The sequence below is a fragment of the Mercenaria mercenaria genome, chromosome 13 (assembly GCF_021730395.1).
Source record: "Mercenaria mercenaria strain notata chromosome 13, MADL_Memer_1, whole genome shotgun sequence".
In the NCBI taxonomy this organism is placed as follows: Eukaryota; Metazoa; Mollusca; class Bivalvia; order Venerida; family Veneridae; genus Mercenaria; species Mercenaria mercenaria.
The window spans coordinates 22079109-22103939 of NC_069373.1; the positions used below are offsets into that span (position 1 = coordinate 22079109).

Consider the following 24831-nt stretch of genomic DNA (forward strand, 5'->3'; position numbering starts at 1 on the left):
AACAACACCAATACTATGACAACAGCAAAACTACGTTAACAGCTATGTAATCCACGCATTAGCCACTGGACAAAATATTTCGCGCTACCCGGATTGAAGGTCCCCGACCAGCGCGGGTGCCCGGCGCATGATCAGAAACCTGAATCCGAGATACATTTAGAATCAAGATCTTAATTTTGGCGATTACTAATATTCAGATGTTTACAAAAATATAACACATTCGGTCACCCTCCGATCGACAGAATTTTTTCGGCCCTAGATATATATGTGAAGACAGTTTAATGAGTGACTTATTTCATAGGTCTTATAAATGTCTATGTTGTTAATATACACACATAACAAAAATTAATAATTCTCGGGATACGTCACATATCTGAGACATATTGTCTTATCACTATGCGGCACAGAAAATATGAAGTCACGTATGGTATAAACATATACATTTCACTACGAAGTTCATGGTTTCCATCTTGTTGAATGCTTTAATGTTAACAGATTTAATCTCACATCGGCACATTGTTCTTCTGAGCACATCTTGATACATCTCTACCAGTTTAACGTCATACATCAATAGTTGACACTGGATTTGTCTGTGACGTCATTATCTCCCGATCTCAGTTTAACAGCAACGTTCCTGGAACATACAAACTATCAAGAACAGTCAATTTGTTCAAGTAACCTTAGAACTAAAATATTTATTGACTGTTGTTATAATCAACACATATACCATTGGGGAGTGGCGGGTGGGTTAAAGTTTTAGAGCGTCGTACTTTACTTCTGTCTTGTGAAGATTCAACTGAAAGCGTTACACGTTTGCTCGAGTTTTTCTTTACACAGCCTGGTTCCTATATACTACGCTTTTAAGATCAAAAATAGAACAGACCAGGAACCAAAACCGGTTTTGCGACTACAAGCGTGACCATCATTCTGCAGTGGCGTAGCCAGTTACAGTAGAACGCTATTTTTCGCAAAAATAAAATTAATTATTTTTATTCAAAATAATTTTAATTATTACATTGAAACTTTCTCCAAAAAGCTGCATCAGTCATTCCTGATCAAGAAAAGTTACCAAATATCAGGCCTTCATGTTTCGAGAGTGAGCATGTGCAAAAAACACCCTCTTCCCCAGTAATTTTGGATAAATATTTTTTATACAAATAAATGTAAGTCATTTATTTATACAAAATATTAACCAATTTTGTTTTTGTTTACACCAGTTGGTGTTGTAAGTGGAAACTATTAGATGGTGTGTTAAATTTTATAAATAACTGATTGCAATCGAATATTTCCAAGGTGGTCGACTTTATCATCTGTCCGGGTTTATCATCAGTACCAGTATGATTTATATAGGATTTTATTTATAGCTATTTCTTATTGGGATATAGCCCTCGCAAGAGTGGGGTTTCTCCACACATATTATTATCGGATGATCAGATGAAATACTTTAAAGTGGCAGACGTTTAGGTACATTCACTGCGGGATTGGGGTCAAATAAAGAAAAAAAATTCTTAACTTTACGGCTCTTTGTCTGAAAATTGAGTATTGATTAATGCATTTATTCGTCATTTCAGTCAGATTATCCGATTTACGTAAAAAATAATATGCATCCCATTTAACATGTTTTCTTTAGTTTTCGGCATTTATCTTTACTCAGATACATCTTTTATTGACTTTGATTGAGTAATTAGTTCAAGTGATGTCTGATACTTTTTAATTACGCGTGGTTCACACCTACCAAGAACAAGCGGGTTGTAACGGGTCTACATCAATCAGTGACCATTAAAATTTTCTAAAGGTAAGCAATAAGCAATATTTACTACAGAGTACACTGTCGTCACCATAGCGATGGACAGTCTCGGCACGCTAATATACAAATTGACATGTCTGATAACAACAGAAGCCATTTTCGCGCGAACTTATTATGAAAGCAGGTTTTGGCATATTAGAGAAACGATTTTTTTTGTTCTTTCAATTGGCTTTTTTTATTCTTATTTTTTCCGGATATTTGAATAGTGAAACGGTATTCGAATATTCGTGTAATGAACGAATATTCGAATAATTGTTGCCATCCCTACTATTTATGTAATTCCGTGGGACTACCTGTATTTTAGTAAGCTAATAATTTAAGAAATATCCTATCTTTCTTGTCTTTCCTTGGTATAAGATACTCCAGATTACAGTGATAATGTAAAAAATATGAACCTGCTTTTGCTACATGATGTTTTAAACTTTAGTTCAGACTCATTTTAATAGTTTTCTTGCTTTGTTTTGATATTGTGATGCTTTTATTATACTTGAACATAATGTGGACTTAAATTTTGATCTTAATTTTATACACTTAGGGATGAGAAACTCACTGAGTCTGACAGCCAATTAATAGCTTGTAAAAGTGAAATACAGCAACTTGGTAATGAAAGGACAGAGCTTATTGCCAAGGTAGGTAATGACAAGATAAACCTTATTGCTAACTTAGGTAATGAAAGGACAAGGCTTATTGCCATGGCAGGTAATGACAAGATAAATCTTATTGCTAACGTAGGTAATGAAAGGACAAGGCTTATTGCCATGGCAGGTAATGACAAGATAAACCTTATTGCTAATGTAGGTAATGAAAGGACAAGGCTTATTGCCATGGCAGGTAATGACAAGATAAACCTTATTGCTAACGTAGGTAATGAAAGGACAAGGCTTATTGCCATGGCAGGTAATGACAAGGTAATGACAAGATAAACCTTATTGCTAACGTAGGTAATGAAAGGACAAGGCTTATTGCCATGGCAGGTAATGACAAGATAAACCTTATTGTTAACGTAGGTAATGAAAGGACAAGGCTTATTGCCATGGCAGGTATTGAATGGACAGATCTTATTGCAAAGGCAAGTAATGAAAGGTCAGAGCTTTTTACAAAGATGGATAATGAAAGGAAAAAGTTTACTGCTAAGGTAGGTGAAAAGGCTAAAATGTTTTGCTGTGGTAAATAGTCATTTACAGACATTTCAGGAATGGCCCTGTATCTGAAGACAATAGATCTGGATGTAATGGTATAAAGCTGAGATTAATTTTAAGCCTCCAGTACCTGATATGGTTGATTTACTTGAATTTATTTTGAAATAGAACGTTTGTGTTCTGTGGCTTGTCTCTGTCCTCACAAGTTGCATGAATGATAATGTCACAGTGTGAAAAAGTAAAATTTACACTTAAATCTTACATTTCAGTAAACCACTGAAAGGCATGAAATAAAAGTATCTCTTTCACATCCTTTACATAAGAGACTTGTGCTTTGGTAATAGAATTGCTGATTTGTTTTTGTTATAGATTGAAGCAGGAGAAGGTGTTGAAACAGCTATAAACCAACTAAAAGATGAAAAGGTAATATATCTACACCCTGAACAAGCCCTGTACAAATTTAATAAATACCATAATTGTCAACTTTAGTAATCTGTGCTCATGCCTCAAATCAGCAGTGACTTTCACGAGCCTTTTCAACTGACCTCTGTTGGTACCTAAACCATCATTGTATCATTCATGTTTCGCTTTTCTGATCACAAAATGCTCTAGGTTAACATTTTGATACTCTTATTATGTTGTCTGCTCTTGAAGTGGATGCTCTGCCAGTAGGCTACAAAAGCAGTTCAATCACTACCATTGTTAATTCTGAAACATGAAATGTGAAAAATTCTGTATTATATATTTCTTTGCTGCTGTAAATTGATTTAATGAAAATATCTTCAAAAACCAGATAATCAATATCTAAAGACAACGTAGATGTCATCTCCTACATGCAAAATGAGGAAGACATCCAGCTGGCTTATGGAAGGTCGGTGGTTCTACCCAGGTTCCCGCTCGTGATGAAATAATGCACAGAGGGGCACCTGGGGTCTTCCTCTACCATCAAAGCTGGAAAGTCGCCATATGACCTATAATTGTGTCGGTGCGACATTAACTAACCAAAGGACCAAAATAAAATACTATTCATACAAAGATTAAAAGGACCAAAATAGCATAGTTAAGTGTATAAAATTACAGTGAATATCTCAACAGGAATGCCTCTGCCCACTATTGCATTAAAATGTATCAATATAAATCGCTTGATCGTTAATTCAAAGATAATTTGAAAGTTAAGTATATACTAGTGGTGTTGATTTGTCCCATTAAATACAAATGTAGGAGTCATTCTCACAGTTGACATACATCACACAAAAAAGTTAAGAAAGTGAAAAGGTCAGCTAACTTATTGCATCTGGAGAACATTGCTATAACTTCCAATACTATCGATGTTTAGGGACCATACAGAAAAAAAAATACACTTCTAATATTAAACAAAATTAAAAGACGTAATCTTGAATCAGAAAAAGACATTAAAGCACAAGAGGACATTATTCACTTTGGCATGAATGTTGGATTGTAATGTCATTTTATACCTTTTTTGAAGGTGTAGACAAACCAGTTATGTTTTGTTTGGACAGAGTTATTCTTTGCATCTGGTGTAGAGGTAGATCAGAGATAGATAAAACTAGTCATGTTTTATTCAGACACAGTTGTTGTTAGCATCAGAGGTAGATAAAACCAGTCATGTTTTATTCAAACACAGTTGTTGTTAGCATCAGAGGTAGATAAAACCAGACATGTTTTATTCAGACACAGTTGTTGTTAGCATCAGAGATAGATAAAACCAGTCATGTTTTATTCAGAAACAGTTGTTGTTAGCATCAGAGATAGATAAAACCAGTCATGTTTTATTCAGACACAGTTGTTGTTAGCATCAGAGATAGATAAAACCAGTCATGTTTTATTCAGACACAGTTGTTGTTAGCATCAGAGATAGATAAAACCAGTCATGTTTTATTCAGACACAGTTGTTGTTAGCATCAGAGGTAGATAAAACCAGTCATGTTTTATTCAGACACAGTTGTTGTTAGCATCAGAGATAGTTAAAACCAGTCATGTTTTATTCAGACACAGTTGTTGTTAGCATCAGAGGTAGATAAAACCAGACATGTTTTATTCAGAAACAGTTGATGTTAGCATCAGAGATAGATAAAAAACACAGTTGTCATGTATACTTTTATTCAGAAACAGTTGTTTTGTTAGCATCATAGAGTAGATAAAACCAGTCATGTTTTATTCAGACACAGTTGTTGTTAGCATCAAGGTAGATAAACGAATCCAGTGTACATAGTGAAAATATTTATTCAGACACAGTTGTTGTTAGCATCAGAGGTAGATTAGAACGTAGTTATAAACACCAGTCAACATGTTTTATTCAGACACAGTTGTTGTTAGCATCAGAGGTAAGATAAAACCAGACATGTTTTATTCAGAAACAGTTGTTGTTAGCATCAGAGATAGATAAAACCAGTCATGTTTTATTCAGACACAGTTGTTGTTAGCATCAGAGGTAGATAAAACCAGACATGTTTTATTCAGAAACAGTTGTTGTTAGCATTAGAGGTAGCATTAGAGGTAGATAAAACCAGTCATGTTTTATTCAGACACAGTTGTTGTTAGCATCAGAGATAGATAAAAAACCAGACATGTTTTATTCAGAAACAGTTGTTGTTAGCATCAGAGATAGATAAAACCAGTCATGTTTTATTCAGACACAGTTGTTGTTAGCATCAGAGATAGATAAAACCAGTCATGTTTTATTCAGAAACAGTTGATGTTAGCATCAGAGGTAGATAAAACCAGTCATGTTTTATTCAGACACAGTTGTTGTAAGCATCAGAGATAGATAAAATCAGTCATGTTTTATTCAGAAACAGTTGTTGTTAGCATCAGAGATAGATAAAACCAGTCATGTTTTATTCAGAAACAGTTGTTGTTAGCATCAAAGATAGATAAAACCAGTCATGTTTTATTCAGACACAGTTGTTGTTAGCATCAAAGGTAGATAAAACCAGACATGTTTTATTCAGAAACAGTTGTTGTTAGCATTAGAGGTAGCATTAGAGGTAGATAAAACCAGTCATGTTTTATTCAGACACAGTTGTTGTTAGCATCAGAGGTAGATAAAACCAGACATGTTTTATTCAGAAACAGTTGTTGTTAGCATCAGAGATAGATAAAACCAGTCATGTTTTATTCAGACACAGTTGTTGTTAGCATCAGAGGTAGATAAAACCAGTCATGTTTTATTCAGACACAGTTGTTGTTAGCATCAGAGGTAGATAAAACCAGACATGTTTTATTCAGAAACAGTTGTTGTTAGCATTAGAGGTAGCATTAGAGGTAGATAAAACCAGTCATGTTTTATTCAGAAACAGTTGTTGTTAGCATAAGAGGTAGCATTAGAGGTAGATAAAACCAGTCATGTTTTATTTCAGACAAGAGTTGTTGTTAGCATTAGAGGTAGATAACACCAGTCATGTTTTATTCAGACACAGTTGTTGTTAGCATTAGGTGTAGATCTATAAAGCCAGACATGTTTTATTTCAGAGAGAGTTGTTGTTAGCATCAGAAGCAGCTAAAGCCAGTCAGAGGGCAGACCTTGAGGACCATATAAAAACCGCTCAAAATAGTCTTGATGAGAAAAAGTCAGAACTGAACAGGGTACAGCAACAATTAGAAAAGGTCAGTAGTTTTCGATGTACACTTCTCTGCTAAGCAAAACAAAATTCCACTGCAAAATTTGGAGTATTTCAAGTTAAATGGGGATTTTTTAATGAAAGTTGTTCAATGTTTTAGGGGACTACTGATACCAGAGATTGTAGGGTTATAACTTTTGTAAATAAATGAACCACATTGTATTTTTGTGTTTATTAAAGATGAAGGTCAGACTGACTCTTAATTCCTTAATCACTGCAAAATGTTGGGCCTGTTGAAAAGAACACTATGTTGGATGGTTATAAGTGATATGTCTGTGGATTGTAGTGTTTTATGGGTCAGTGGTTACGACAGCATGGACATTGAAATGTTCCAAGCATTAACTTTAGAAGGTTTCCAGTGATTGTAAATAATAGGAGATCAGATGTTAAGGACATGTTTGAGGCTTATAATATGTCCAGCTTGTTTGCTTTGCAGTTGCATTCCTTCTTCATGGTTAGATGAAGCTAAAGTGTAAATGATGTTAAAGGCTATGTTATGTAACATATCTAAATATTGAAATAAGGGCCTCCAGGGCCTCCAGGGCCTCCAGGGCCAACTTGTGAAGGTTGAAGGCTTTAAATCACTTGGCCCTCACTGTTATGGGTTCAAAACCTGGCTTGGGGTTTAAAATTCTTTCATAGAAAGAAGCCATCTATGTCGGTGTCTGTCTATGCCAGAAATGTTGCCTGGAAGGGCACCTTAGGTCTTCTGCCACGACAAAAAGCTGCAAAAATTGCCATATGATCTGTAATTGTGTCAGCATGATATTAAACCCAACTAAAACGACATAAGAAAATATTGAATATTGAAATATGAATATTTTATGTGTTTGCTGTTACAGGCACATACAGATATAGCAAGTTTAAAGAAGAAAGGTGCAGAACAAGAGGAGTCACTGAAGAACCTCACTGATAAACATAGTGAGCTTGTACAGCAACATACAGCCCTAGATAGACACATGATTGAAAAGGTATACAATATTTTACACTGCTGTGAAGTTTATGTAAATTGAGATTCAAGTTACTGTGAAATTAATGATATTTTATGGATGGTAAAATTTTGTGTGTCTCATGGTTGCCTGAATCCACACAACAAAATATCAAGGAACAATTAAAATTTCCTTTCATTTTCCTGAAAGTTTTAGAATCCACAAATTGATATTCATACCTCATCCATCAGAGGTTCATCAAAATCCCGAGACAAACCTCTGTAGATTTTTTTCATTTATTTGATGAGCATGCACACTAGTAATTGCTACTGAGAATAGTTTCTGCCAATCTGTGTTTGCCATTATTTGACATACTAAATTGAATCTTTGAACATCATCTAAGCACGATTAATAAAAATTTATTCCTCTAGTTGGATGTTTAGAAATTTACCTCAAGAAATAATAACATATATTGTAATTCGGTGCCTATATCGGAAAGGATGCAGTCACACTTTTCACAGTCGATTTTGATTGGTTTGAAAAGATTTGTCGCAAAGCGATGCTGATTGGTTGAAACTTATACCTGTGATGTAACCAAACTAAAAGTATAGGCAAAATGTGCCAGAGATTCAACCAGGAAACCATAATATAGACCTGTGGTATGTTATAATAATTGATATTAGGAAAACACAAAATTTCATGATTGTGAAATTAAACAGTTTCAGAATACACCTTATTGTTGAATTATTGCCTACAAGTATGTAGGGTCTTGATGGTCTGATGAAATCTGCTCTTATCATTTGACAATGTTTTAGGCCAGAAATAACATATATAGGATAAAGGTCTTAGCTCAGTTTGCTTTGACCAAGGCAGACAAAATCCCCACAAAGATTTTTCAGTTAAAACAAAAGGTATATCTAAATTTTCTCTTCATTCTGTTTAAAAATGTATATTAATCATATTAAAAAATTAAATTCATTAATTTCTTTTAACCTTTTTAGCTCACCAGAGTCTGTTGTCAACAATTTGACTGTTAACACTCTAGAGGTCTAAATTTTAGCCCAATCTTAATGAAATTTGGTCAGAATGTTACCCTCAATAAAATCTTGGGACGAGTTTGATATTGGGTCATCTGGGTTAAAAAACTAGGTCACCAGGTCAAATCAAAGGAAAAGCTTGTTAACACTCTAGAGGCCACATTTATGACTATATCTTCATGAAACTTGGTCAGAATGTTAATCTTGATGATCTTTAAGGTAAGTTTGAATCTGGGTCATCTGGGGTCAAAAACTAGGTCACCAGGTCAAATCAAAGGAAAAGTTAGTTAGCACTCTAGAGGCCACATTTATGGTCATATATTTATGAAGCTTTTTCAGAATAATCTTGATGATCTTTAGGTCGAGTTTAAATCTGGGTCAGGTGGGGTCAATAAATAGGTCACCAGGTCAAATCAAAGGAAAAGCTAGTTAACACTCTAGAGGCCACATTTATGACCATATCTTAATGAAACTTGGTCAGAATGTTAATCTTGATGATCTATAGGTAAAGTTCAAATCTGGGTCAGGTGGGGTCATAAACTAGGCCACCAGGTCACATCAGAGGAAAAACTTGTTATTACTCTAGAGGCAATATCTGTATGAAACTTGGTCAGAATGTTAATCTTGATGATCTTTAGGTTAAGATCAAATCTGGGTCAAGTTGGTTTAAAAACTAGGTCACCAGGTCAAAAAATCAAAGGAAAAACTTGTTAACACTCTAGAGGCTACATTTATGACTGTATCTTCATGAATCTTGGTCAGAAAGTTAACCTTGATGATCTTTAGGTCAAAGTTTGAATCTGGGTCATGTGGGGTCAAAAACTAAGTCACCAGGTCAAATCAAGGGAAAAGCTGGCTAACACTCTAGAGGCTACATTTATGACCTTATCTTAATGAAACTTGGTCAGAATGTTACCCTCAATAAAATCTTGGACGATTTCGATATTGGATCGTGTGAGGTCAAAAACTAGGTCACCAGGTCAAATCAAAGGAAAAGCTTGTTAATACTCTAGAGGCCACATTCATGGCTGTATCTCTATGAAACTTAATCAGAATGTTTGTCTTGATGACCTCTAGGTCAAGTTCGAATCTGGATCATGTGGGATCAAAAACTACGTCACCAGGTCAACAAATCAAAGGAAAAACTTATTAACACTCTAGAGGTCACATTTATGACTGTATCTTCATGAATCTTGGTCAGAATGTTAAACTTGATGATCTTTAGGTCAAGTTCGAATCTGGGTCTTGTGGGGTCAAAACTAGGTCACTAGGTCAAATCAATGGAAAAGCTAGTTAACTCTCTAGAGGCTACATTTATGACTGTATCTTAATGAAACTTGGTCAGAATGTTAATCTTAATGATCTAAAGATCAGGTTCCAATCTGGGTCAAGTGGGGTCAGAAACTAGGCCACCAGGTCAAATCAATGGTAAAGCTTGTTAACAATCTAGAGGCCACATTCATGAATGTATCTTCATGAAACTTGGTCAGAATGTTAATCTTAATGATCTTTAGGTCAGGTTCGAATCTGGGTCATGTGGGGCCAAAACGAGGTCACTAGGTCAGATCAAAGGAAAAGCTAGTTAACACTTTAGAGGCCACATTTATGACCATATCTTAATGAAACTTGCTCAGAATGTTAATCTTGATGATCTGATCTTTAGATCCATAGGTCAGGTGAGCGATACAGGGCCGTCAGGGCCCTCTTGTTTTTCCAGAGCTTTTTCTTTTTTTGTTAACAAAATCAAAGGGGTAATTTTATATGCCTTAGGTAAGATTGAGCGGTAAGGGATTTGACCCCGGGGGTGGAGATGCAGATTTTGTACTACATTCGATTTTAGGATCTACATGTATCTATTTTGGGAATTTTTCAACAGTAGCAAGGAAACATGATGGTAAGGGAGTTTTTTACCTTGTTCTTATGTTTATTATGATAAAGGTTTCTCAGTTGGAGGAGTTACAGCAGCAACATACAACTGTTCAGGAAGATTTAAAGACCTCTCAGAACACTGCTGAAGAAAGGCGTCTAGAACTTATTCAAGTCCAGCTGGATTTTACTCATGTAAGAAATTGTTGTTTTTTGGTTGTTTTTTTTTTTTTTAGCTCATCTGTACATGAAGTGCTCAAGGTGAGCTATTGTGACCCAGTCATTGTCCAGCGTCCGTCAACATTTGCCTTGTGAACACTCTAGAGGCCACAGTTGTGACCCAATCTTTATGAAACTTGGTCAGAATGTTTTGTCTTGATGATCTCTAGGTCAAGTTTGTAACTGGGTCGTGTGGGGTCAAAAACTAGGTCAGTAGGCCAGATCAAAGAAAAATCTTATTAACACTCTAGAGTCCACAGTTTAAGTTTGAAACTCATGAGAGTTGGTCAGAATGTTTGTCTTGATGACCTCTATGTCAAGTTCGAATCTGGATCAAGTGGGGTCAAAAACTTGGTCACTCGTTCAAATTAAAGAAAAACTGTGAGTTTGCAATAGGGGTCAAATCAAAGGAAAAGCTTGTTAACACGCTAGAGGCCACATTTATGACCAAATCTTCATGAAACTTGGTCAGAATGTTTATCTTGATGAATTTTAACCCAAGTTCAGATCTGGGTCGTGTGGGTTCAAAAACTAGGGCACTCAGTCAAATTAAAGAAAAACTGTGAGTTTGCAATAAGGGTCAAATCAAAGGGAAAGCTTGTTAACACGCTAGAGGCCACATTTATGACCCTGTCTTCATGAAAGTTGGTCGTAATGTTTGTCTTGATGCTCTTTAGCCCAAGTTCGAATCTGGGTCATGTGGGGTCAAAAACTAGGTCTGTAGGCCAGGTCAAAGGAAAATATTGTTAACACTCCACAGTTGAAGTTTGAACTCATGAGAATTAGTTAGAATGTTTGTCTTGATGAAATTTAGGTCAAGTTTGAATATGGGTCATCAGGGGTCAACAACTAGGTCACCAGGTCAAATCAAAGAAAAACTGTGCAATAGGGGCTGCATTTTTGACTGGATATTTGTGAAAATTTGATCAGGATGATTTTCTTAATGAAATCTAGATCAAGTTCGAATCTGGGTCATCTGGGGTCAAAAACTAGGTCACCTTGTCAAATCAAAGATAAACCTTATGTATGCAATAGGGGCTGCATTTTTCATTTGATGTACATGAAACTTGGTCAGAATGTTTGTCTCCATGAAATCTCAGATGAGTTTTTATCTGGGTCAGGTGGGGTCAAAAACTAGGTCAGCAGGTCAAATCAAAGAAAAGCTTGTTTACACTCTAGGGGCCACATCTTTGATTCTATCTTCATAGAAGTTGTTCAGAATGTTTGTTATCATGAAGTCTTGGAATATTTTGAATCTGTGTCACGTGGGGTCATAAACTAGGTCACTAGATCAATCAAAGGAAAAGCTTGTTTACACTCGAGAGGCGATTTTTTTTTGCTCCAATCTTCCCGAAACTTTGTCAGAATGTTTGTTTTCATAAAATCTTGGATGAATTCTAATCTGGGTCATGTGGGATCAAAAACTAGGTCACTAGGTCAAATCAAAGAAAATGCTTGTTCAAGAGGCCACATTTTTGGTCCAATCTTAATGAAAATTGGTCAGAATATTTGTCTCCATGAAATCACTAGGTCAAACATGTTTACACTGTTATGGTGTGTTACTCAATAGAGTGATCTAGGGCCATCTTGGCCCACTTATTTTCATTACATATTGACTTTTAAAATGCAACAGTTGGATCTGAGTCAGATAGATCTAGAAAAGTCATTTACTCTGAAATCATTAATGTTCGTGGGGGACTAATTTTGGTGGATTTCGTGGTTGAGTCAATCCATGAAATTTAATCCCAACGAACAAGTAAAATTCCCATTCATTTTATGTTCAGAAGTTGATATCCACGAATTCATATCCCCGCGAAATTGCCGTTTTGACCAAAACCACGAAATTTCATGCCCACGAAATTAAATGATTTTACAGTATATGGCATCAAGAATGTCTTTTGTACTGGAGTTCCTCACTGAAAGAACAAGGTTGATATAATGCCAGACGTTACAGCATTGCCTTGGTTCCAGAAACTAACAAAATTTCAATAATCTTTTTAAAAAAAAATTGCTGAAATCTGTAATGTTTGGTAAAATGTGCTTTATAATTAATTGATTGATTTATAGAGAAATATTGTAAAAACAATTCCACAGCATTAAACCTCTAAAACTTACTATAACATTATTTTTTCTGGGGAGTTGATTAAGAACAAAAGCATCCTTGAACTTTGATTTAGTTTACTATTTAAGGTAACATAACTGAAATACTGTTGAAGAAAATGTCATCTAGTCAAAGTCATATCTGAAATGTCCTATTTTACAGTATAAAGTTGGCAAGAAGAGTGGAATAATTATGTCTCCCCCAGGAGACATATTGTTTTTGCCCTGTCCGTCCGTCCGTCCGTCCTTTCGTCCGTCCATCCTTCCGTCCGTCCGTCACACTTCATTTCCGAGCAATAACTGGAGAACCATTTGACCTAGAACCTTCAAACTTCATAGGGTTGTAGGGCTGCTGGGGTAGACGACCCCTATTGTTTTTGGGGTCACTCCGTCAAAGGTCAAGGTCACAAGGGCCTGAACATTGAAAACCATTTCCGATCAATAACTAGAGAACCACTTGACCAGAATGTTGAAACTTCATAGGATATTGGTCATGAAGAGTAGATGACCCTATTGATTTTGGGGTCACTCCATCAAAGGTCAAGGTCACAGGGGCTGAACATTGATAACCATTTCGATCAATAACTTGAGAACCACTTGACCCAGAATGTTGAAACTTCATAGGATGATTGATCATGAAGAGTAGATGACCCTATTGATTTGGATCACTCTGTCAAAAGTCAAGGTCACAGGGGCCTGAACATTGAAAACCATTTCTGTCAATAACTAGAGAACCACTTGACCAGAATGTGAAAATTCATAAGATGATTGTACATGCGAAGTAGATGACCCCTATCGATTTTGGGGTCACTCCTTTAAAGGTCAAGGTCACAGGGGCCTGAACATTGAAAACCATTTCCGGTCAGTAACTTGAGAACCACTTGACCCAGAATGTTGAAACTTAATAGGATGATTGGTCATGCAGAGTAGATGACCCCTAACGATGTTAGGGTCACTCTGTTAAAGGTCAAGGCCACAGGGGCCTGAACATGGAAAACCATTTCCAATCAATAACTAGAGAACCTCTCGACCCAGAATGTTGAAACTTCATAGGATGATTGAACATTCAGAGTAGATGACCCCTATTGTTTTAGGGTCACTCCGTTAAAGGTCAAGGTCACAGTGGCCTGTTCATGTAAAATCATTTTTTAGAAATAACTTGAGAACCACTTGACCTACAATGTTGAAACTTAATAGGATGATTGGACATGCAGAGTAGATGACCCCTATTTATTTTGAGGTCACTTGATCAAAGGTCAAGGTCACAGAAGCCTGAACAGTGACTTGAGAACCACTAGGCCAAGAGTGTTGAAATTTAGCGGGATGATTGGACATGCCAAGTAGATGATCCCTATTGCAGCCAACCATCAGTGTCTCTTTGACTTTCGCTCCTGACCCCTATTGACTTCTTGCCTATAGGACTTTGCATTGGGGGAGACATGCGCTTTTTTACAAAAGCATTTTCTAGTTTCTACTTGATATGGTCAGAATTCCTTTTTAAAATCTATGGCATGGTTAAAACTAACACATCTTTGGTCAAAAATAAAAAAAAGAAGAAAAAAAAGGGGCCTGAACATGGAAAACTGTTTCTAATCAATTACTTCAGAACCACTTGACCAAGAATGTTGAACTTTAAAGGATGATTGGACATACAGAGAAGATGACCCCTATTGATTTTGGGTTTACTCCATTAAAGGTCAAGGTCACAAGGGCCTGAACATGGAAAACTGTTTCCATTCAATAACATGACAGCCACTTGACCCAGAAAGTTGAAACTTCATAGATTGATTGGACATGCAGAGCAGATGATCCCTATTGATTTTGGGGTCACTCCATCAAAGGTCAAGGTCACAGGGGCCTGAACATTAAAAACCATTTCCGATCAATAACTTGAGAACCACTTGACCCAGAATGTTGAAACTTCATAGGATGATTGATCATGAAGAGTAGATGACCCCTATTGATTTTGGGATCACTCTGTCAAAGGTCAAGGTCACAGGGGCCTGAACATTGAAAACCATTTCTGATCAATAACTAGAGAACCACTTGACCCCGAATGTTGAAACTTCATAGGATGATTGGTCATGAAGAGTAGATGACCCCTATTGATTTTGGGGTCACTCCGTCAAAGGACAAGGTCACAGGGGCCTGAACATTGAAAACCATTTCCGATCAATAACTAGAGAACCACTTGACCCAGAATGTTGAAACTTCATAAGATGATTGTACATGCAAAGAAGATGACCCCTATTGATTTTGGGGTCAGTCTGTTAAAGGTCAAGGTCACAGTGGCCTGTTCATGTAAAATCATTTTTTGGAAATAACTTGAGAACCACTTGACCTACAATGTTGAAACTTAATAGGATGATTGGACATGCAGAGTAGATGACCCCTATTTATTTTAAGGTCACTTGATCAAAGGTCAAGGTCACAGGAGCCTGAACAGTGACTTGAGAACCACTAGGCCAAGAGTGTTGAAATTTAGCGGGATGACTGGACATGTCAAGTAGATGATCCCTATTGCAGCCAACCATCAGTGTCTCTTTGATTTTTGCTCCTGACCCCTATTGACTTCTTGTCTATAGGACTTTGCATTGGGGGAGACATTGCGCTTTTTTACAAAAGCATTTTCTAGTTTCCCTTATCTTTTACTGTATAAACTTTTAAGGGGCCAAGGAGTATGAAATAACTTCCCTTATCTTTTACAGTATAAAGGTGGCAAGGAGAGTGAAATAACTTCCCTTATCTTTTACAGTATAAAGGTGGCAAGGAGTGTGAAATAACTTCCCTTATCTTTTACAGTATAAACTTTTAAGGTGGCAAGGAGTATGAAATAACTTCCCTTATCTTTTACAGTATAACCTTTAAGGTGGCAAGGAGTGTGAAATAACTTCTCTTATCGTTAAAGTATAAAGGAGGCTAGGAGAGTGAAATAACGTCCATTGTCTTTTACAGGGTAAAGTTGGAAAGGAGAGTGAAATAATTTCCCTTATCTTTTACTGTACAATGGAACCCCTCAGAACCAGAACCCCTGAAAAGTGGAAACCCTCCAAACAGAACAATTTTCATGGTCCCAAATTTCAATCTTCCTTTTTCATTACAAAATCTCCCTGAATACTGGAACCCCTCTCCTCCTGAAACTGAATAGAGTATCAGAATTGTTTCTGTACAATGCAAAAAAGATGACCCCTGAATATAGAACAACCTAATTGAAAAAATATTGGGTGACACTTAATTCCTTTGCAAAATATCAACAGTTTACGGGATTTGCAATTGTTTGTCATAATTTGTTTACTTTTGCCAGTGGGGCAAGGTGTGGTGATAAGTCGGTCATAATTGTTAAAAACAAATTCAGATGTCAGTTATTGAATGGGATTTAGATCAGCAATGTTCCTTAATATTTGAGAAATTATTTTTAAAAGTCATTAATTTGATCATAAAAGTGTTGATTGCATGTGTTCTCTTAGAAAAAAAAGTCATTTTGTTCAAGGCCAAGTTGGAAAATAACTTCCCTTATCTTTTACAGTATAAAGATGGCAAGGAGAGTGAAATATTTGCATATATCAGTTACAGTTAAAACGTTCCTTATCTTTTACAGTATAAAGATGGCACTGAGAATTAAAAAGTTCTTTGTCTTTTACAGTATAAAGGTGGCACTGAGAGTTAAAAAGTTTCTTATCTTTTACAGTATAAAGATGGCACTGAGAGTTAAAAAGTTCCTTATCTTTTACAGTATAAAGATGGCACTGAGTGTTAAAAAGTTCCTTATCTTTTACAGTATAAAGATGGCAAAGAGAGTGAAATATGTGCAGTTATCAGTTACAGTATAAAGATGGCATTGAGATTTAAAAAGTTCCTTATCTTTTACAGTATAAAGATGGCACTGAGAGTTAAAAAGTTCCTTATCTTTTACAGTATAAAGATGGCAAAGAGTGAAATATGTGCAGTTATCAGTTACAGTATAAAGATGGCACTGAAAGTTAAAAAGTTCTTTGTCTTTTACAGAATAAAGATGGCACTGAGAGTTAAAAAGTTCCTTATCTTTTACAGTAAAAAGATGGCACTGAGAGTTAAAAAGTTCCTTATCTTTTACAGTATAAAGATGGCAAAGAGAGTGAAATATGTGCAGTTATCAGTTACAGTATAAAGATGGCATTGAGAGTGAAATATGTGCAGTTAACAGTTACAGTATAAAGACGGCAAAGAGAGTGAAATATGTGCAGTTATCAGTTACAGTATAAAAATGGCATCGAGAGTTAAAAAGTTCCTTATCTTTTACAGTATAAAGATGGCAAGGAGAGTGAAATAAGTTCTCTGAAAGAGATGGTCAGTAAACTTGAACAGAAAGATGTCAGCACTACTGAAAAACTGAAGAGCAAGGTAATACGCATTACAGCTAAATGAAACCCATTTCTTCCCATGGTAAATCCAGCCAAATGACCTAGATTCCATAACTCTTGCTTTTATTTTGATGAAATTATGCCCCTTTTGTACCAATTCTTATAAAAAATATTCTGATTGTGACTGGGAGTGAGGTAGAATTCTGGTAACCACACATTACAACTAATAAAACTTCACACACTTCTTCATATGGTAGTGCAAACTGAATGACATAGGTCCCATTACTCTTGCTTTCATTTTCATTGAATTATGTGCCTTTTTATACTTACATTTTTGTGCCTCCAAAAAAACTTTTTGGGTGTAGTGGCACTTAGAGTTGCCCTTGTCTGTCCATCCATGCGAATTTGTGTTGTGCATATCTCAAAAAGAATTTGACCCAGAGTAATCAAACCTCACAGGATTGTATTCAGCAAGTGAAGTTGTGCACCAAGTGTTTTAATTAGGATGTCTAGACCAGTTAGACCAGAGTAATAGCCCTTGATTAAGTCAAAAATATGCATAAATCGCATAGAAGTTTGTGTCTCTTGTATCTCAAAAAGTATTTTATTTAGAGTCATAAAACATTAGGGGATTGTTAAATAGTATGTGAAGTGTGCACCTTTTGTTCTTTTGGGATTTCACTCAGTCAGACCAGAGTTATGGTTCTTGGTTTAGTGAGAAATACACAGGAAGTGCTTAAAAGTTTGTGTTGCATAATTATATCTAAAAATCATCTAGAGTCATGAAATCAATTAGAAATATTTTTCAGCATGTAAATTTTTTGCACTTAAGTTTTGTTTTTAGCTCGACTATTCGAAGAATAGTCTAGCTATTCTACTCACCCTGGCGTCGGCGTCGGCGTCACACCTTGGTTAAGTTTTTGCATGCAAGTACATACAGCCATCAATTAAAGGCATATAGCTTTGAAACTTATTTTTTCTTTTTCTAGGACAATTACCAACCTCTCTGGGTCAAGTCCCATAACTCTGACATGTATTTTGAGCAAATTATGCCCCCTTTTGGACTTAGAAAATTTTGGTTAAAGTTTTACATGCAAGTTACTATCTCCAAAACTAATGCAGATATTGATTTGAAACTTCACATGTGTCTTCGGGGTTATAAATCTAGTTGATAGCAGCAAGTCCCATAACTCTGACCTTCATTTTGGCCAAATTATGCCCCCTTTTGGACTTAGAAAATTCTGGTTAAAGTTTTGCGTGCAAGTACATACAGCTATTTCTAAAAGGCATATAGATTTGAAACTTATTTTTTCTTTTTCTAGATCAATTACCAACCTCACTGGGTCAAGACCCATAACTCTGACATGTATTTTGAGCAAATTATGCCCCCTTTTAGACTTAGAAAATTTTGGTTAAAGTTTTACATGCAAGTTACTATCTCCAAAACTAATGCAGATATTGATTTGAAACTTCACATGTGTCTTCGGGGTTATAAATCTAGTTGATAGCAGCAAGTCCCATAACTCTGACCTTCATTTTGGCCAAATTATGCCCCCTTTTGGACTTAGAAAATTCTGGTTAAAGTTCTGCGTGCAAGTACATACAGCCATCAATTAAAGGCATATAGCTTTGAAACTTATTTTTTCTTTTTCTAGGACAATTACCAACCTCTCTGGGTCAAGTCCCATAACTCTGACATGTATTTTGAGCAAATTATGCCCCCTTTTAGACTTAGAAAATTTTGGTTAAAGTTTTACATGCAAGTTACTATCTCCAAAACTAATGCAGATATTGATTTGAAACTTCACTTGTGTCTTCGGGGTTATAAAACTAGTTGATAGCATCAAGTCCCATAACTCTGACCTTCATTTTGGCCAAATTATGTCCCCTTTTGGACTTAGCAAATTCTGGTTAAAGTTTTGCGTGCAAGTACATACGGCTATTACTAAAAGGCATATAGATTTGAAACTTATTTTTTCTTTTTCTAGATCAATTACTAACCTCACTGGATCAAGTCCCATAACTCTGGCATGTATTTTGGGCAAATTATGCCCCCTTTTAGACTTTGAAAATTCTGGTTAAAGTTTTACATGCAAGTTTCTATCTCCAAAACTAATGCAGATATTGAATTGAAACTTCACATGTGCCTTCGGGGTTATAAAACTAGTTGATAGCAGCAAGTCCCGTAACTGATATGCATTTTGGTCAAATTATTCCCCCTTTTGAACTTAAAACTCTTTTGATATTTAACCTTTTTGGGTAATATTTTCCTGCTTCTGGGACAATATTTCGAATAGTCGAGCTTGGCTGTCTTACGGACAGCTCTTGTTTGGATTTCATTCTGCAAGACCAGAGTTATGGCCCTTTGACATAGTCGAAAATATGTATTAAGGGCATAAATGTTTGTGTCCCAAGTGTTGACAGTAATCATTGATCTTAGATCACACAAGTTTTTGGAATGAAGGCCACCATAAGGGTCGCAGAACTAAAGAGGGGTACAAGGGAAAGTGTTCAGCCAAATCACGTGTTGGTTATACAGTAATGTAGTTGAGACATTTATTTTTCTTTTTTTTCCTCTGATGTATTGACAAAAAATAGTAGAAAAAACCAAGTCAATATTAGATTTATATTTTCATTAGATCAATACTGATACATGTATAACAAATTTTTATGTTACCCCTATAACCCCCGCGATTCTACCTGTTTATCGATTGATTAACACATTTGGGCACGTTGCTGTCAAGGATATAATGTATACATGCAGCAATATACATTTTATTCTAATTATAGGATGTTTATTGTTTGAGAGCGATTAGCGGTTTTGCAAAATTAAAACTGGTTTCACCTAGAAATCAAATCAGATCCGATTAACAGAGTAATCGTCCCCATCCGTATAAAGTGCCAAAAGTTTGTGTTGCACATGTCTCAAAAAGTATTTGACCTGAAGTCATGAAATATTATACTGTACTGGGTTTATGAATCATCATTTGAAGTTGTGTACCTGAGGTTTTGTATGGGATTCCACTCAGCCAGACCATAGTTATGGTCCTTTACATAATCAAAACTATGCATAAAGGACCTAAAAGTTTGTGTCACACGTGTCTCAAAAAATGTTTGAGCTAGTGTCATGAAACATTAGGAGTTTGTTTGTCAGCATGTGATGTTGTGCACATTGGATTTCGTTCAGGATTTCACACAGCCATACCAGAGTTATGGTGCCCTTGACTTAGTCAGAAATATGCATTATACGCCTAAAATTTGTGTTATATGTATCTTGAAAAGTTGACCTGTAGTCATGAAACCATGTAGGAATATTATTCAGCATGTGAAGTTTTGCACCTGGGTTTTATTTGGGATTTGTCTCACCCCTCTTTCCCCTCCTATTCTCTACACCCCCACCCAACCCCCCTCTCCTCCCCTAAAAATTACCCTTGTAGGTTCTTTAATCTTGTGTCCTTGATGATGTTTTGTAATATCCATACCTCTTCTACCCACACACCCCAATCCACAAGACTCACACTCCCAACCCAAAGTGATATGAAAGTTTATTTAGTCTTGCATTATTAACAAGTAGCATATGACCACATGGTTGACAGGAAGTTGAAGCACTAGTCTGCTATGGAGACATGTCTTGTTTTACTTTTAGTTTCTTGTGTTTTATGATATGATATCTAAGTATTCCATCATCTGCCACCCACCCACATTCACCCCCACTCACCCCATCTCTGTTATTATCCCTACACCACCTATTTACTTCTAGTTTCTTGGGTTTTATGATATTATCTCTTAGTATCCCATCATCTGCCACCCAGCCACATTGTTCTTCCCCAATCACCCCATCCCTATTATTATCACACCACCACCCATTTACTTCTAGACAACTCTTGTTAATTACAGAGTATGGAGTTTGAGACATTGAAGGACTCGCATGAAGAGACAAAACTGTCACTGTCACAGACACACAAACAGATGGAAGAGTATAAAAGTCTGTCAGAGGAACTCGAGGGCAGTCTAGAGAAGGTAGTAATTTTCTAAATGGAAACACTGAGCTAAGTCATTGAATTTGAAAACAAAATGCAGATGCATTCACCATTACAGTAGCGAATCAGACGTATCACACCAATAAATTATAAATGTAGCTGCTGACTTTAGCCTAGCTACTGTAAAAGCAGAAATTTTTGCGAGGGTTTAATTTTCGCTCTACATCTCGCGAAATTTAATCCTCGCGTAAATATTCACCATTAGTATAATTCAAATTCATATAGGATACCATTTTTACAATTTCGTGAATATTAAACCTTGCAAACATACCCAAAATTTCAAATTCGCGAAAGTTTGACCCAGCGAAAATATGTGCTTTTACAGTATATGTATACCATTCAACTATGATAGATTTAAATTAGAAAGTCTTTTCATGGCAAAAATTATTGCTTTACATGTACCTATCAATCTTTCAATGTGAAATACGTAAAGGACATTGAAATGGGTGATAGGTTACTGAATTTCCATTGTAAATTAATGAAATTTTAATCTATGTTGATGGATGCAATTCAGTCGAAAAACCAGAAATATCTGAGAGACATTGTCATATACAGGTGTTAACATACAGGAAACATCTGTTTCTATGAGTGAAACCTGAGTAACAAAGTAAGTACAGAGTGAAATATGCTGACTCGAGTACCCAGATTTGCTTGAGAATTGATGGCTCAATCAACTAGTCATGCTCAGACAAATTATGTGGTTCCATGCTTTTTAGCTCACGTCACAAAGTGACAAGGTGAGCTTTTGTGACAAGGTGAGCTTTTGTGATCACGCAGCGTCCGTCGTCCGTCCATCGTCCGTGCGTGTTTGCGTGCGTCCTCCTTAAACTTTTGCTTGTGACCACTCTAGAGGTCACATTTTTCATGGGATCTTTATGAAAGTTGGTCAGAATGTTCCTCTTGATGATATCTAGGTCAAGTTCGAAACTGGGTCACGTGCGGTCCAAAACTAGGTCAGTAGGTCTAAAAATAGAAAAACCTTGTGACCTCTCTAGAGGCCATACTTTTCAAGGATCTTCATGAAAGTTAGTCAGAATGTTCATCTTGATGATATCTAGGTCAAGTTCGAAACTGGGTCACATGCCATCAAAAACTAGGTCAGTAGGTCAAATAATAAAAAAACCTTGTGACCTCTCTAGAAGCGATATTTTTCATGGGATCTGTATGAAAGTTGGTCTGTCTGAATGTTCGTCTTCATGATATCTAGGTCAAGTTCGAAACTGGGTCACGTGCAATCCAAAACTAGGTCAGTAGGTCTAAAAATAGAAAAACCTTGTGACCTCTCTAGAGGCCATACTTTTCAATTGATCTTCATGAAATTTAGTCAAAATGTTCACCTTAATGATATCTAGGTCAAGTTTGAAACTGGGTCACGTTCCATCAAAAACTAGGTCAGTAGGTCAAATAATAAAAAACTGTGACCTGTCTAGAGGCCATATTTTCCATGGTATCTGTATGAAAGTTGGTCTGAATGTTCATCTTGATGATATCTAGGTCAAATTTGAAACTGGGTCAACTGCGGTCAAAAACTAGGTCAGTAGATCTAAAAATAGAAAAAACCTTGTGACATCTCTAGAGGCTATACTTTTGAATGGATCTTCATGAAAATTGGTCAGAATGTTCACCTTGATGATATCTAGTTTAAGTTTGAACCTGGGTCACGTGCCTTCAAAAACTAGTTAAGTAGGTCAAATAATAAAAAAGACATTGTGACCTCTCTAGAGGCCATATTTTTCATTGGATCTGTATGAAAGTTGGTCTGAATGTTTATCTTGATGATATCTAGGTCAAGTTCGAAACTGGGTCAACTGCGATCAAAAACTAGGTCAGTAGGTCTAAAAATAGAAAAAACCTTTTGACCTCTCTAGAGGCCATATTTTTCATGAGATCTTCATGAAAATTAGTGAGAATGTTCACCTTGATGATATCTATGTCAAGTTCAAAACTTGGTCATTTGCCTTCAAAAACTAGGTCATTAGGTCAAATAATAGAAAAACCTTGTGACCTCTCTAGAGGCCATATTTTTCATGGGATCTGTATGAAAATTGGTCTGAATGTTCATCTTGATGATTTCTAGGTCAAGTTTAAAACTGGGTCACTTGAGCTCAAAAACTAGGTCACTATGTAAAATAATAGAAAAAACGACGTCATACTCAGTTCAAAACTGGGTCATGTGGGGACAGGTGAGTGATTCAGGACCATCATGGTCCTCTTGTTCCTTATATCTTCTATGTTTGTATCACTTGAAATTGCAGGATAACATGACCATTTTGAATACCCCCGTGTGACTACTAGTGATCGGTGTTTTACAGTAACTGGTTAAAAGAAATCTTTAGTAATAAATTTGACAAGCTTTAAATTAGTCTGTACAGTAGATGTAAAATAAATAAAAATTGTGACAAGGACTTTGTCGTGATTACAATTTTGTCTAAGGAATAAATTGGCTGGCTGATATAAACCTTCTTATTTGTAGGTGATTGCATAACTAAAAACATTAAAACATCATACAGTTATGATTTAAGATCAAAACTTTTGTAGCTTTCTTTGTTTGTCACAGACAGGAAACTTAAAAAAGTATTGGTATTTAGTATGAAGCAGCTATCACATAGCTATATTTCCAAGATTTTGCCTAATAGAGCAAGGAGCCGTTTCACAGGCCTCATGGGGTGTTTGTGAAGGTGTTTGTGAACATGATGTAAACAACGTTGTGTCAAATTTTAATTATTGCAGAAAAAAACTTTATATGTGTGAAATAACTGGATAAAATTTTTTTGCTTCTACAGGAAAAAATGGATCGTAAAAACGAGAAACAAAAATTGCAAGACCAGGTTGAGGCACAACAGGTGAGTGTATTTGTTCAGTATCTGTATAACATTAACATTGTGTTGTTCTCGGCAAGGTAAAAAGACTCTGAATGAGATACTGTTTAATGGCAAAGAAACATCATGTAATAGGCAGTGGCTTGTAAATATCACAGTAAGATACTTCTTTACTTAAATTTATAACTGCCCGAAATGAAATGTTATTGAATTTAGTAGTTGTTTGCTACATGTATTTAGTTCACAGACAAGGCTTGTGGCTTTCAAACACTACAGAGGGGTGCTGTGTTGTTTCGTTTAATCAAAGAAAGTCTTTTAAATCTTATCATGCTGGGCACGATTGATTCTGCCTTTGCGACCAGTGTAGATCATGATCAGCCTGCACATCTGTGCAGTCTGATAATGATTTGCACTGTTCACCATTCAGTCAGTATCTTTTTGATAAGCACCCCTTTTAACAGTTAATGGTACTGTCCAAATTGAAAGACGGACAAGTTCATTATAGAAATTTAGCAGGGTAAGGGTTAATGACAGAAGTTTTAGTACTGTAGGTCCGAGACTGTGGAATGATATACCTATATTAGTCAGTCTAAATCCATTTTTAAGAAGAATCTGGAAATATTGTGTTTAAGAGATTTTTTATGCATTGTTTAAGGACACAACAGTTAATTTTGTTTTGCATAGCTGTGCCAGTTGTGTTTTTATGCTTTCCTTATAACGTTAATTGGTAGTGCTTCTACATAAAATGGATATTTTTATGGTTTTTATAATTATTAGAATGTGTCATAATAGCTTTTTAGCTCATCTATGCGCAAAGTGTTGCAGTCACTCACGGTCTGTCTGTACATTGTCCATCCGTCCACAGAAGACATCTTGTCTAAAGCCATTTGTATT

The 24831-nt window shown here is 36.0% G+C and overlaps 1 protein-coding gene across 1 annotated transcript in view; it reads left to right on the forward strand.

Annotated features, from left to right (window-relative positions):
- LOC123530477 (early endosome antigen 1-like) overlaps positions 1-24831 on the forward strand; it is a 185499-nt gene that overhangs the window by 47279 nt on the left and 113389 nt on the right. The window contains exons 20-28 of the mRNA XM_053520786.1: positions 2343-2436; positions 3316-3369; positions 5268-5291; positions 6439-6573; positions 7430-7558; positions 10492-10614; positions 17020-17118; positions 20976-21098; positions 23902-23961. Coding sequence (XP_053376761.1) covers positions 2343-2436; positions 3316-3369; positions 5268-5291; positions 6439-6573; positions 7430-7558; positions 10492-10614; positions 17020-17118; positions 20976-21098; positions 23902-23961 — 841 coding nt within the window. The remainder of the gene's footprint in view (positions 1-2342; positions 2437-3315; positions 3370-5267; positions 5292-6438; positions 6574-7429; positions 7559-10491; positions 10615-17019; positions 17119-20975; positions 21099-23901; positions 23962-24831) is intronic.